Raw genomic sequence first — 14,663 nt, forward strand, 5'->3', positions numbered from 1 at the left:
TACTTTTTCAAGCTTTTTTTTTCAAGCAAAAAACAGTTAAAAAAATGCGCTAAAAATTTTTATTCTTTCAGCAATTTATCAGTGATGATAAATTAAATGAAGCTTGAGCTTTTTTAAAGCTCTTTTTATGGAAAAGGAACTAAGAGAATTTTGGAAACTGTGAATGTACGAAAACAAACACAAATAAAACAGAACATAGAGAATTTTATGCTTTGAGAGCGTGCACAAAACGGAGAAAAATAAAAGGAAATTCTGTTTTTTTTTTGTTTGTACATAAGTTGAGAGTATATATATCTAGCACAAAAGAGAATTGAATCAACTCCTAGCTCTTTAAACATGGCGATTGAGTGAATAAAAATATTTGCAGTGTTAAACAAAAGAAATTAAATTAGTTCTTTTGTGGAGAAGAGTGATAATAATTCAACTTTTACTTTGATTCGCTCTGTTTTTTCTTTTATTTCCAAAAATTTGGATTGAAAATTTTCGGAGTGAAACAATCTATTCATTTTCGTAAAATACATAAAAAAAATTTAATTTAGAGCTATGACAAAAATAATGAAAGAATATCAGATATAACAATATTTCCGGAATTTTTTTTATTCAAAGTTTTAGTTCTTAAAAAATAATGTAAAAACTTTCCCATTACAGTTTGATGAAAATGTTCTGTTTTATGCTAAGAATAAATCAAGCTATTAATTTGCTAATTAATAATTATAAAAAAGATTAGAATTTGAAAAATGTGATTCTGTGATTTGATAGCATTATTCACCTGTAGCTGAAATGGAAAGAAAAAATAATTTTACTGCACCAAGTTTAGGATTCAGAAATATACTACATATTTGAGTTTGTGCAATGAAATATTGTAAATGGATATTACAGATATTACAATAGATAGGCTGCATATTTGATAAATTTAAAAGAAAGATTAAATGACAATTTCGAGATGTCATTAAAAAAAATTAAGCTGGTAATAAAATAAAATTTTGATCATTATTCTATATGAAAATTAAAGAGAATGACATAAAGTTAAATACATAGCAATAACATTTAAAAGACAAACAATTTAATGGCTCATTGAGTCCAATTATAATATGGCTAAGCATGTTACCGCAAAACACCAATATGAAGAATCATCTGAAAGTGAAGCGGAAATAGAATCAACAAAAAAATTTAATCGACGATTATCAAGCAATGTTAAATCATCTATATTCAATGTAAGTCTTCTAAAATTACTGCAATTCCTTTCTAAATAAGTTCAAGAATTAGTAATCAATTTCCATATGATGAAACACAAGAGGTTTTTTTTGTTATTATCACCTTGTTTCTCTTAACTTGCTTTCTTGTCTATTTATGTCTTGTTCAAATTTATTTAGCCCTTAAAAAGATTCCTTTAAGAAATTCCAATCGGGTCACGGGTTCAATTCTCATATTTTCGAACTATTTTGTCGTACTTTGAATGCTATTTTATGATATGATTTCCAATTTTAAAGTTTTTCAAACAATTTTCCAATGTTTTCATGACGATCAAAAAATTTTTCATTTATTTTCTTACAAAATTACTAGCCTATCTGTCTAGCTTAGTCCTTCAAACTTTTGCCTATCAATTTTGGCTAGTTCTTCAAACTTATGCTAAGCGAAGCTTGGCCTATCGCTATAGCTCAAACCTTCAAACATGTTTCAAGATTACCAAAACGTTAAATTAAATAATTAACTGACCAAAAAGATGATAATAATAAAATACTTGGATCATTTGGATTATTACATGGATCATTTTACGTTGACTTTACTGAAGAATTTATGTATTATAAAAAAAATCGTCTTTTAATGGATGATTATTTTTATCGTCCATTCATTGTTCAAATAGTTCATGCATGGGACGAATATGTTCTCGAGCTGTTATAAATGGACGATCCCGAAAAATCCCGGGATTCCGAAAATCTCAATAGTCGGGTTCGGGATCGAAAATTCCAATTATTAGGTGATTTTTAATATGCTTTCTCGATACCGGGACCGGGACCGTCCCGAGTCCCGAAAATCTTCCGGGACCAGGTTTTAAAAATATTTTTTATAAATTCTTAACAAAATAAAGAAACTTAAAATAAAAGACGGTTAATTTTTAGTCAAAAAAAAGTTTGATCCCGTCTCGGTCTCGGAAACGTTTCGGGACCGGAATTTCGGCAAAGCAAAATTTTTTACATTTTAATAATGTCTATGTAATCGATTTTCGCTGTGATAAATTACAGCTATTCTCGGGATATTTAAATCCCGAAAATTTATCGGGACCGGAATTTCGAGGAAGCATAGTGTTATGATATGTAGTAATAATCAATTTTATTTCACGTAATTATCATTCAGACAACAAAAGAAGGATATCTTTTAAAGCAAACATGGACATTTCAAAGATGGAAAAGAAGATATTTTAAATTGGAAGGCCATAAGCTGTTTTATGCTAAAACATCTGAAGTAAGTAAAAATCACTACATAAAAAATATTACAATTAAGAATAAAATTGAATTATAAATATTTTTAAAATATTAAAGTAAATGATAAGTTCTGTACCATATACATGAACATTGGTATTTATTATTTTTTTCTTTTTTTTTGTAAATAATAATTACACACCTGTTCTTCATTTTATTTGACAATATCAGAAAAGTTTTCTGAGAATATAAAATAAGGGGATTGATATGAGAGAATTTTATTCTCATGATATTTATTTGTGGCACATGGCATTTCCAACAGGTTTACTAATTTTCCATATCATCTATTTTTTTATGAGAACTGACATGTAAATTACATAACAATATGAAAAGCTCTCTCAGTTACGAATTATGCTCTTTATCCGAAGCCAAAACCTGACATTTTTCTACATTTATCGTCGAACAAAAGCCCTGGAATTGAGAATGAAAAAATCAGGACAAGCTTTTCCTTTTTTTTTTGCTCAGTAAACTCGAAGCTACCATCCAATAACGAGGGACATAAAGAATTGTAGAACAGTAAAAACTAAAATTAAATAGAAAAAGAAGAGATTATTTTTGCTTTTAGCAACTTTTTAGTGAAATTGATTTAGATGTGTATGGCAGAATTTATTTTTTCCAAAAACACGAAAAATTTAATAAATACAAATTGTAGAAATAAAACATATGAATAATAAGAAAAAAAAGTGAATTGTTGCAACAAAAAAGTTTATATACTTAGTTTTATAAAAAAAAACCACTTCGTACAATCATTTTATCAATTCAAAAGCAATAAAATATAAAATAATCGATTAAATGTCTATAAAACGTATTCTTCGTGAAATTTTATGAAGTAAAGAGTTTAAAATAATTACTATTTGAGAAAACCATTATGATAAAATTTGATTGGAGAAAAAAAAACATAAAATTTAACTAAAACAAATTAAAATTTTTTATTTATTATCATAAAATCATATATAAGGATATAATATAAGATATAATCATCCCTAAAAATTTTAAATCTGTTTTCCAAAGGGATTACTATTTTTTTTTTGTGTTTTTGAATGTTAAAAGTAATTAAGTACTAAAATTAATACTTGAAAAATACCTAATTATAAAGTGAATGATGTAGGTAATTGCAAAACAATAGTGCAAATATATACATTTTGAAGATTTGGAAATATTAGATATAAAGGTAATTTTTAAAGAACTTAAAATACAAATAAAAATCATATTCTTTTTTTAAAAATTGTGAAATTCTTTTAAGAGACTAAAAATTTCTTATAATAATATTAAACAAGCATGGACGTAGCGATCCGTTTAAAGTAGGGGTTCGCAATCCAATTGTTGAAACCTAATCAAAACATATCTCAATATATCTAAGCGTCTGTTGTATGAAGGGTTCGATAATTGCATGCATTCGGCATACAATTGTCGATCCATAATAATGCATATTATACTTATCGTTTTTGGGATTAAATTTAAATACGATACTTGTTTTTCTTTCAGAGTGAACTATTTGATGAAATAGATCTTTCAAACCTATGTTTTGCCGAGTGTAGCACTAAAAAAAATACTAACAATTCTTTTCAGGTAATGCAAATGAAATTCACTTGTATAAAATACTTTTAAACAGTTTATTATAGAAAAGATTAAAAAATAGATTGTATACTTTTGTTTTACATTTTAGATCATAACACCGACTAGATCGTTAGTGCTCGGTGCAGAAACCAAAAAAGAAATGGAAGATTGGTGTCAAGCATTAAAAACTGCTGCTGCTAAAGAGTTTTTTGACCCTATCCCATCAGATCAGCATGATTTTTTATCGGGAAATCATCATTGGTATGCAACAAGTCACGCTCGTCCAACATACTGTAATGTAAGTTTTATTTTTGATTAACATAACCACTGAAGAAAAATTTCATCCTTGTTAGTATGAACCTATCTATTAAGTTGTTTTTTTTTTTTTTTAATTTTATTTTTTTAATTCTTTTAGGTATGTAAAGAAGCGCTTTCGGGGGTTACATCTCATGGTTTATCATGTGAGGTTTGTAAGTTTAAAGTACACAAAAGATGTGCAGCAAAGGCAATATCAAATTGTAAATGGACTACTCTCGCGTCTGTAGGTATGTTATCTTCAATTTTATTTACATTCAAAAATTAAATAAAAAATTTGTATTTAACTTTTGAAATAGGAAAAGAAATAATTGAAGATCCAGATGGTAATTTAATTATGCCACATCAATGGCAAGAAGGAAATTTACCAGTATCAGCAAAATGCATTCATTGTGAAAAAACTTGTGGTTCAGTTTTGCGATTACAAGACTGGAGATGTTTGTGGTGTAAAATTACAGTTCACACTGCTTGTAGACCAAATGTGGATGTTCGATGTCCTCTCGGTACGAGTAAAGTGTCTGTAGTTCCACCAACATGTTTACATTCAATTGGTGTTGATGATGCATGGGATGTAGTCAAACCCACTGGAACATGCTTTTCACCACTTCTTGTTTTTGTAAATTCTAAATCAGGTGACAATCAAGGTGTTAAATTTCTTAGACGTTTTAAACAGATACTCAATCCTGCACAAGTATTTGATTTAATTTCAACAGGACCTGAATTAGGTTTAAGATTATTTCGTCATTTTGATCCGTTTCGAATTTTAATATGTAGTGGAGATGGGTCAATTGGATGGGTTTTATCCGAAATTGATCGATTAAACATGCACGTAAGTATTTATCATCTTTATATATATCTTGTTTAAGAATCTTTATATCTGTCTGAATATGTGCATATATGCATAAAACTGTCGAACGCTACTAAAATTACATAGATAAAATATTGTATATTAACATTTATTTTAATTGTTTATTTTCTTAAACCTAGAAACAATGTCAAATTGCTGTTCTACCTTTAGGAACTGGTAATGATCTGGCTAGGGTCCTTGGTTGGGGCTCTTCTTGTGATGATGATGCACATCTGCCGCAGTTATTAGATCGTTATGAAAAAGCATCAACCAAAATGCTCGATCGCTGGAGTATTATGGTATTTGAGAAAGGAATTTCATTTCCTCGACGGGGCATGTCCATTTCACATTCACCTGATGCAATCTTGTCACAATTTGAAGATAATGCAACTTGGCATTTACAGGTAATAATTAAATCACAAAAGTCTGTAAAAGTCTGTATATATATATATATTTACTTATTACGTAATCCTTTTGGGATTTTGAGATTTTGTTACTCCTCAATCAATGTAAATCATTTTCTATAGAGATTTTGTTATAGAGGAGTCAAAAAGGTGATTTTTCGCATTATGTAATAAGTGAACGTCCTTTAATTAAAAAACCTTGCATTTATGATGTTAATTAAATTTTTATTGCAGTCAATTATTGAAACAGATGATTTTCAAGTTGTAATTGCATCAGTTAGAATACTCTGTGAAACAATTAACGAGTTCATAGCCAGAATTAGTGAAACCCATCGTTATGATGAGCAATTACTCATTAAATGTGATATTTTACGGTGCGCATATCTTTATTTTTAAAAAACCTATGTAAAATTAAGTAATTTTGCATTTTTGTTAATAATTTTTTTTTAGAGACAAAATGGGAATGTTATTAGATAGTTTAAAAGACGAAGAAAATGGTGATCATACAGGAGATGATCTGCTGAAAACTATGGAAGAAATTGCTTTCAGAAGCGCATCAGAACGGCGTACTCCAGAAAAGTAAAATTATTAATTAATTATTCTAATGATATATAATATGGGCGATTCGCGAAATGAACAGAATTTTTGAAAAGTGCACAATTATTGTTATACTGCTTGTATTTTAATGGTATATTTTTAGATAGTAATTAGTTAATTGAGGTGATAGAAATTAGAAAAATACATAAGCATAGCATGAAACCTGACTAGCTATAGAGAAATAATGCACTTAAAATTCTATTTGAAATTTGGTTTTTTTTTGATTTCCCCAATGGAAAATTTTTAAGGTTCGACAATAACATACAAGTATGCGCATACAGACACAAATGCAAAATGTTCATGTAAATTCTAACACTTGTATCCGGATACTTGGATGCAATTATCGAACCCTAAAATAAGTAAAATTTAAAAACGTTTATGAATGAAACTAGGGTTCGACAAAAAAACCTTTAGCTATTCAGATCATTGAGATCCAGAGCTGTGCTTGTGCGATTCGCGGCTAATGATTGTTTAACAAGTGAGGGTGCGCCAGACCACTGCTCTCAATAGAGTTACAGTTTATAGTGTGATCAGAATCACTCCTTTTATGTAGCTATTATCAGCTTATTGTCTCTAGCCAACAAAGGGAGGCCTGGAAGCCGCGTTTCCACTACATATGATTCGAAAAAAGACTCGCGAAAAATTTCGCATGCCGAGTCTCGAACTCAAGATCGCTGAATCGGTGTTGCAATAATTATATATTAAACCATTCTGCGACCAAGTAACTTCGAATCACAGATATAAGTCTTCCTTATAATGGCATCAATTTAATGTAATTTCTAGAATTTGCATGCAATTGTCGAACCCTACTTTTAACAGGCTTTTCTGTTTTCATAACTCTCAATTTCTACAAGGTGATACTTAATTTTTTCCTTTTTTATATTTTTATATTTTTTTAGTGAACCAAGAAAACGAAGATTTTCATTTGGAAAATCAGAAAAGGATAAAATTAATGCTAAAGAGCGTATAAGTCGTTTGATGATACGATCTGAAAAGGAAGCTGTTCAAAGTAGAGCAAATAGTTTAAAACGTACTATACACAATATTATAGAGCATGTTGACGCCAAAACAAAAGGAGAAGGAAATTTTCGAAAAATGTCTTTAAGAACAAATTTACAGCGACTTATACCAACATCATCTTCTGAAACATCACCATGTACCTCGCCTCTTCCAATTCCATGCAATAATTCCGCCACATCAACTGCTCGATTAACATGCATTTCTCCTCTTCCTGATATTAGACGTGACTCTGTCGATGATTTTTTTTTTAATACGCTTAGTTTGCCTGTTCCACGTCAATTTGCTGATGAAAGTAGGCGTAATTCAGGTGTACCAGAAAAGTAAGTTAAATTATTGTGTTCAACAATTGCATGTAAGGATGCGCATACAATTTGCATGTATTATTTGCTAGAATTTCAAACATTATGTGAATATTTGCATACAATTGCCGAACCCCAAATACAAATTTAAATATATTAGAAGATTCATATTAATGGATTGAAAATTATAACTTCTATATTTTCTAATAGTATATTGGAAGTAGAAGAAGAGAATTATTCGGAAAGAAGCGAGGCATCATCAAAAACTTCCAACTTATTAACTGTACGGCATACTGAACATAATTTGAAATTTAAATATGATCTTACGACAATCAATCGTATCGAAGATGAAAAACAAAATAGTAAAATAACTTACAAATTAAATTTAGAGCAACGAGAAAAAGATGATATGCTTGCATTTTGTCCTATTGAAGTGTATGAAAGAAATTTTTTGCATAATTTACAAAAGAAACAAAAAGAAAATGAGGAAGAATTAATTGTAAATGAACAAGAAAATAATTCCTTTCAAATAGCAGACGCGTCATTTTCATCGGAATCCATGCGAATACAATCAAAAAAATTTGAAACTACAAAAGTTTCAAACTCTTTACAACTTCCAGTTTTATCATTTGCTTCATTGGAAAGACCTCCTACAATTAGTAGCGTCTATTCAAACGATAACATGACAATCATTGATACAGATGTGCCAGTAAGTAACAACTATAAAATTATTTTTAAAATCATGATTATATTTTAAAATATTTTCCAAAGGATCAATCATCATCTGATGAAATAATAGGTGAAACTAGCGATATTATTTCTGCAATAAGTAATGAAGAATTTAGCGTTGCATCAGAAATTTATGATCATCGAATATCTGAATCCTTTTCATTAAATGTTGGTGAAATGATTCAAGATTTAAATGATGACCGAATAGGACATATTGACTCACCAGAAACAAGTGAAACAACAGATGCTTTACATGGAGAGAGCTTGATGGATGATATAAGCTCTGTTTTAGGGCATGATTTATTAGGAGCTTTGCAAGATAATACAATCACAGAAGATACAACGACTTTATGCACGATAGATCCTCCTGTTTTATCTCTACCAACATGTAGAAATATCACTGCAAAAAATAAAAATTATGAAAAAGAAAATGAGATAACAACTCAATTTGGTTTTGAAAATAAAGTATTTGACTTACATGATATTGCAAAATCTTCAACTGATGCAGAACAAATTAAATTACCTAGTTTGGCAAAATTTGAAGAAGGAAATGATATTGCAAGAAAGAGTTTTAGACTATCACATCGAGCATCTACACAAAGTGCCTCTTTCCAAAAATTATCAAATAAAAAGTTTTTTAATAACAGTTCCAATGAAAATGAAGATAGGGATACAACAGACATACGTTCTAATTATAACACAACTGTAGCAGAAAAACCCATAGAATCCGACAAAAGTACACTTTCAAACACAATTAAAATACAAATACAGGTAAATCAATCATGAATTAAAATTAAATTTTCTTTAATTTTTTATTGTATATTTAAAGGGATCCGTAACAGACCTATCAGTTGAAACAGAATATGAAATACCAAAAACTCCAACCGAACGAATTGATTATAAAAGTGCTATTTTGACAGATATATCTGATAATGAAGATAAGGATGAAATGTATACTGAAAAGACAAAATCAAGTTCTTCCGTTGACTGTCATCTCACATCGCCCCACATTAAAACACTTCGTTGCAGTGAATATTATAGACGACATTCAAGTCACACCCCAGGTCATTTATCTGTTCCGCGAGAAGTTGATATCAATCGTAGACATTCTAATCATAATCCGAACTTGTTGAATTTAAACTGCTCACCAGCTGCTTCAAGAAGAATTAGTTGCGGTACATTGTTCAAGGTAAATTTTACTGTGACAAATCTGTACTAGTGCATTTACTGTATGCAAGAATTACATACAAATGCTTGAATTTACATGAAATTTAAAAACCCTATAATTTTTTTATTATAATAGCTGGATTTTGAGAAATAAGTTAACAGTAAAACAATTGATCATTAGAGATTTCAATACAAATACTCAAATATTTGATTGATTTCAAAATATATATATATGTGTAATAAGAAAAAAATACCATACAAAATACTAAATATTAAAAATTTTGATCTTAAAATCCCTAATCAGGTACACATTTTTTAATAAACTTTTTATTCATTATATTCTTAACTTAATTATGTACAAAGTTTGGATACATTATATTTGTATTTAAATTTTAAGGATTCAGGCTTGTCGCCTTTAGTCACTTAGTTTCTGATTTTGCTTTGAAATTGCTTTGCTTTATTTTGTGTTATGCTTTATTCGGTGTTTCGCGATGCAAGACGAGTGTTGAAATTCGCTTGCAACTTTCCGACGTAGTCCTCAATAGAGGGTATTTTTGCTTCAGTATGTAGATCTTATATCCTTTCATATCTTGTTTTGTTGATAACAATTCTCAAGAAATTAGGTACTCAATTTTTCATAAATCTTCTGATTTTTGTTGTGAGTCAATAGGAGTCTAAGAGATCAAGAAACGCGTGACTCTATGAACAGATCTCAAGTATGCGCATAGTGTTTGCAAGAAATGTTACAATACTTGCATGCAGTTGTCCAACCCTACAAAAAAAGTATGCAAGTATGCACATACAGATACAAGTCGTGCATACAAGTGCAACAATTTCATGTAAATTCTGAAATGCAATTGTAGAACCCTATAATTTCCACACTTGCATGCAATACTTGCAATTAGTTTTTTTATATTTCTTGTACCTACTTGATTTTTAATTCCCATACAATTCAACAATTTATAAATATTCACGCCAATTCAAAATTGGACGAATATTTTGTTTTTGGTATTTTGGTGAAACCACTTTCTAATTTGCTGCTTCACTCCTATTTAAAATATGATATATAAACCGCATTTTGTTTTGAAGTTTTTAGAGTTTGATAATTGCATGTGAAGCATAAGCAGTCGCTTAACGTGCATTCAATAATTAAAATCTTGATCAAATTGACTATTCATGATATACTTTTGATAAACATATTTAGCGAAAAAAGGAGTTGAAACTTTTCCGGGACCGGGACGAGATCGGGGCGGGACCGGGAAATCCCGGGATTTGATGGATTTAAATTTTCAGAACTCTTGAGCCTGACTAGTTTAAAATGATTTTAAAATAGAATAACTCAAAAAAATTCTGAGTTAAACTATCATAGTAATAGTAATAATGTTTATTTTACCATAAAGGTATTTGATTTACAAATAAAATTGATACAGTTGATTTTTTTTTTTTTAGTACACAGTATTTTAAGACACATTGATATGTAGGATCAAGTTAACAATTTTTCAAGTCAAAGTTTCGAATAAATTTAGGCTCTCGTTTCGGCGGCTATCTAGCATATTACGTGATACTTTTCAGGCTCGTTCTATCCACAAATCTTTATGACCCGTTCCTTAATCCAACATTGCCCAGAATTTTAAATTAGGCTTGATCTCGTACATTAAGCAGTCGAAGTATCTAAACTTCCGAAAAAAAACAAATCATATTCACCGTTTATATGATTATAAAGGAACAAATCTTAGTTATGAGTAATAATCTTTAATATTTGTAATCAATTTAAAAAGCAATGAACCTTTCAATTTTTGTAAAACCTCAAATTAGCTGGAAATCGATAAGTTTATTTAAAAGGGTTTGTTTAATTTGGGTTTATAATATTTGCCTATAAATTTTAAAATTTTAACTCAAAAAAAAAAAATATTCAAAATACGAATTTAGAGCTACATATTTCTCATGTTTTTTGATAAAATTAGGGTAAAGAATTTAATTTTTGTGGTAATTTCATTCTTCAAAACTTTAAAAGTTCATAACTTTTCACGCGTTAATTCTTTTAGGATAATTTTTTCGGCAAAATATTCAGGAAACAAGGAAGTTTATTATAAGCTAATCAAAGTCTATCCTAAAATAACAGTTTTAGTGAAAAACTGTTTTTATTAGTGAATTTAATTTTTGTTGTATGAAATGTAATTTTTGTGGTAAAAAAATCTAATTTTGTGGTAATAATCAATTGAGAATTTCTAGCTTAATTTTTCATGGAGATTACTGTTACTGTTACTGGAACCATGCTCCGACTTGGAGCCTAGGTTGCTACAAAAGACCTTCCATCTGACTCTGTTGCTGGCTGTATCACAAAGCTTGTACAAATTCATGGAGATTACCTAAATTTATTATCAGACTTATATTCAACTTATTTGAGTTCAATTTAAGTCTGGGAAGTACGTGTAAAATGATAGATTAACTAAAAAATATTTAAAAAAAATTTAACGAATTTTTAAATTTTAAATGAGATATGGGAGCATCAACTTTAGGGAAAAATCAACCAAAAAATCTCTCAGAAAAAATACCACAAAAATTAGATTTTTTACCACAAAAATTACATTCAATGTTTACATATTTTAAAAGTGTTTTTTTAGTTAAACTAATTAACTTTAACTGTTTAATACTAGTTAATGTAAAAATATATGGTTTGTTTTATCATTTTAGTCCACTTCCTTAAGAATCAGTGATAAATCCTTAAGAAAATATTTAATTGAAAATTGTAGTAAAAACTTGAATTTTTAGGGTAAATTTTTGAATCATAAAAACTTAATTATAGTTAAGTAACAGTTTCATAAAACTACACATATATCATTTTTGTAGCATTCTTTCATCATTTTTTTACCTTTCTGGAAGTGAAAAGCTTTGTAAAGAAAAAATTAGATTCTTTACCCTATATAATTTATTTTACTTCTAAATTTTTGATTACAACTTAAACGTCTTTTAGTTTTATTCTTTTATTTTGTTAAGAGTTTATAAGGATTTTTTTAAAAAACCTGGTCCCGCGGGACCAGTCCTGGAAGATTTTCGGGACTCGGGACGGGATTTCCCGATATCGGGAAAGCATAATGAGAAATTGTTTTTCATGATATGTAATATAATATGGAAATGTGGAAAATGAGTTTAAATTGTTGTTAATGCAATGTGCAATATATGGTGTTAAATTGTATTATGTTTTTTTATTCAGTTTTGCTGAAGACAAAACCTTTTTTCCTGGGACAGTTTGAAATAAATTTCAATGCATAGTGTGAATATCCTCGTGAAGCGTAATCCACTAAATTACTAATTTAATATTAACTTTCTATTATTTATATTATTTTCATTGATGTAGAATAATGAAGGATTAACATTCAATTCTGCAAGAAATATTTTTAGTTCAAGAAAAAGTTTTAATCGAGAAAAGCATAACAAAGGTGAAGATAAACAGAAAGATGAATATAAAGAGGAGTCTAAATCTAAAACACTTCCAATAATAAATCCGCTTGTTCGTCTACCGTCATGGCCAAATGTTGTTCAGTCTGGATCCGGTTTTATATCAAAATGCTTGCTAGCAAATGCTGATACATTGTGTTCTCTTGCATGTCCGTTAATGGATCCTGATGAAACGTTGCTTGAAGGATTTTACGAAAGATGTGTAATGAATAATTATTTCGGAATCGGAATTGATGCCAAAATATCTCTTGATTTTCATATGAAACGGGAGGAACATCCAGAAAAGTGTAGATCGAGAGCAAAAAACTACATGTGGTATGGTGTTTTGGGTTCGAAACAGTGGTTGCAAAAAACGTACAAAAATCTTGAACAACGAGTTCAATTGGAGTGTGATGGTCAAAGAATTCCTTTGCCCTCACTTCAAGGTATAGTCATACTCAATATTCCCAGCTTCATGGGAGGGACAAATTTTTGGGGTGGGAAAAAACAAGACGATATTTTTCTCGCACCAAGTTTTGATGACAGAATCTTAGAAGTAGTTGCGGTTTTTGGATCAATGCAAATGGCAGCTTGTCGACTAATAAATTTGCAACATCATCGGATTGCACAATGTCAAAGCGTTCAAATAAATATTCTAGGTATGAAAAGCAAAAAACTATTATTTAAAGAACTATTACCTGAAAATTACATATTTAATAATTGTAGGTGATGAGGGTGTACCGATTCAAGTTGATGGAGAGGCTTGGCTTCAACCTCCAGGAATGATACGTATAATTCATAAAAATCGTGTGCAGATGCTTGCACGTAATCGAAATTTAGAAGTTTCATTAAAAACTTGGCATGAAAAACAACGGCAACATAGTATATCAATAGCACGTGAACAAACGTCAGTAACATCTGAATATAATACAACACTGGGTGATAATCTATTTACTGAACGAGAAACATACCTATTGCTGAATTTCATTGAATGTGTAAGCACTTTAGTAAAATGGGTGAAGTTTTTAATAATTTCACATCCATCGTTACAACCTGATTTGTATACCATTGCTTCTAAGACCGCTGATTCACTTGAAGCAATTCATCCAAATGGAAAATTACTTGATGGTCCGAACTTAAGAACAAAATTAACAGAATTAGTAGCTTCCACACGACAACTGTATGAAAGCTCATGTGAGCTACTGCGTGAACGTGGTCATATTTTGATTATGAGAGAAGATTTAGAAACAAAGCTAAGTGTATCGTTAGCAAATATTGAAATGGAATTACGTAAATGTACTATGCAACGAAGTGAGGATGGAACAATTAAAATATATCTTAATGTCCTTGCTCCAAATTATGACGAAAATATCGAATTTCGAAAAAAAGCTAAACCTATTTGGTTGCGATTTCGTAATAAAGAACAAATCCCTTCTACTTCACGTGGAAATAGAAGTAGTTCTCGTGAAACTGTTTGTAATTGGGGTGTTAATGAAGTTATAGTTTGGTTGGAAGCATTGCAACTTTCGGAATATATTGATAGTTTCATCAAAAATGATATACGTGGAAAAGAACTGTTAACACTTGCTCGAAGAGACTTAAAAGAATTAGGTGTCAATAAAGTAGGCCATGTAAAAAGAATCCTTCAAGCTATTAAAGAATTACAATCAAATTAAAATTTTATTTTCGTATGAAGTTAGTTTTCAAATGAAATGTTTGAATACAAATTAATTAATTTATTATATTTGAGTGGAAAATTTTGAAAATTTTAACATAGAATTAAAAGAGGAAAAACGAAATTTTAATCTTA

The 14,663-nt window shown here is 29.4% G+C and overlaps 1 protein-coding gene across 1 annotated transcript; it reads left to right on the forward strand.

Moving 5' to 3' along the window:
* The first annotated feature begins 337 nt into the window (after positions 1 to 337).
* LOC139088309 (diacylglycerol kinase eta) lies at positions 338 to 14,663 on the forward strand. The gene is made up of 16 exons (XM_070637474.1): positions 338 to 368; positions 880 to 1,214; positions 2,356 to 2,463; positions 3,966 to 4,049; positions 4,147 to 4,335; positions 4,453 to 4,582; positions 4,652 to 5,181; positions 5,340 to 5,603; positions 5,838 to 5,977; positions 6,054 to 6,182; positions 7,100 to 7,540; positions 7,730 to 8,228; positions 8,291 to 9,019; positions 9,078 to 9,437; positions 12,774 to 13,512; positions 13,580 to 14,663. Exons 2-16 carry the CDS (start codon positions 1,092 to 1,094, stop codon positions 14,527 to 14,529), a joined length of 5,415 nt encoding a protein of 1,804 aa, XP_070493575.1. The 5' UTR covers positions 338 to 368; positions 880 to 1,091; the 3' UTR covers positions 14,530 to 14,663.

The sequence above is a fragment of the Chironomus tepperi genome, unplaced genomic scaffold (genome assembly GCF_022539635.2).
Source record: "Chironomus tepperi strain 1889 unplaced genomic scaffold, CSIRO-AGI_Ctep_v1 contig_161, whole genome shotgun sequence".
NCBI classification, from domain to species: Eukaryota; Metazoa; Arthropoda; class Insecta; order Diptera; family Chironomidae; genus Chironomus; species Chironomus tepperi.

Excerpts from the sequence above, each read along its gene's own strand:
- LOC139088309 (XM_070637474.1), top strand. The coding sequence starts at position 1,092 with ATGGCTAAGCATGTTACCGCAAAACACCAATATGAAGAATCATCTGAA. Across the intron at positions 6,183-7,099 it reads GAACGGCGTACTCCAGAAAA|TGAACCAAGAAAACGAAGAT; the intron begins GTAAAATTATTA and ends ATATTTTTTTAG. Across the intron at positions 7,541-7,729 it reads AATTCAGGTGTACCAGAAAA|TATATTGGAAGTAGAAGAAG; the intron begins GTAAGTTAAATT and ends ATTTTCTAATAG.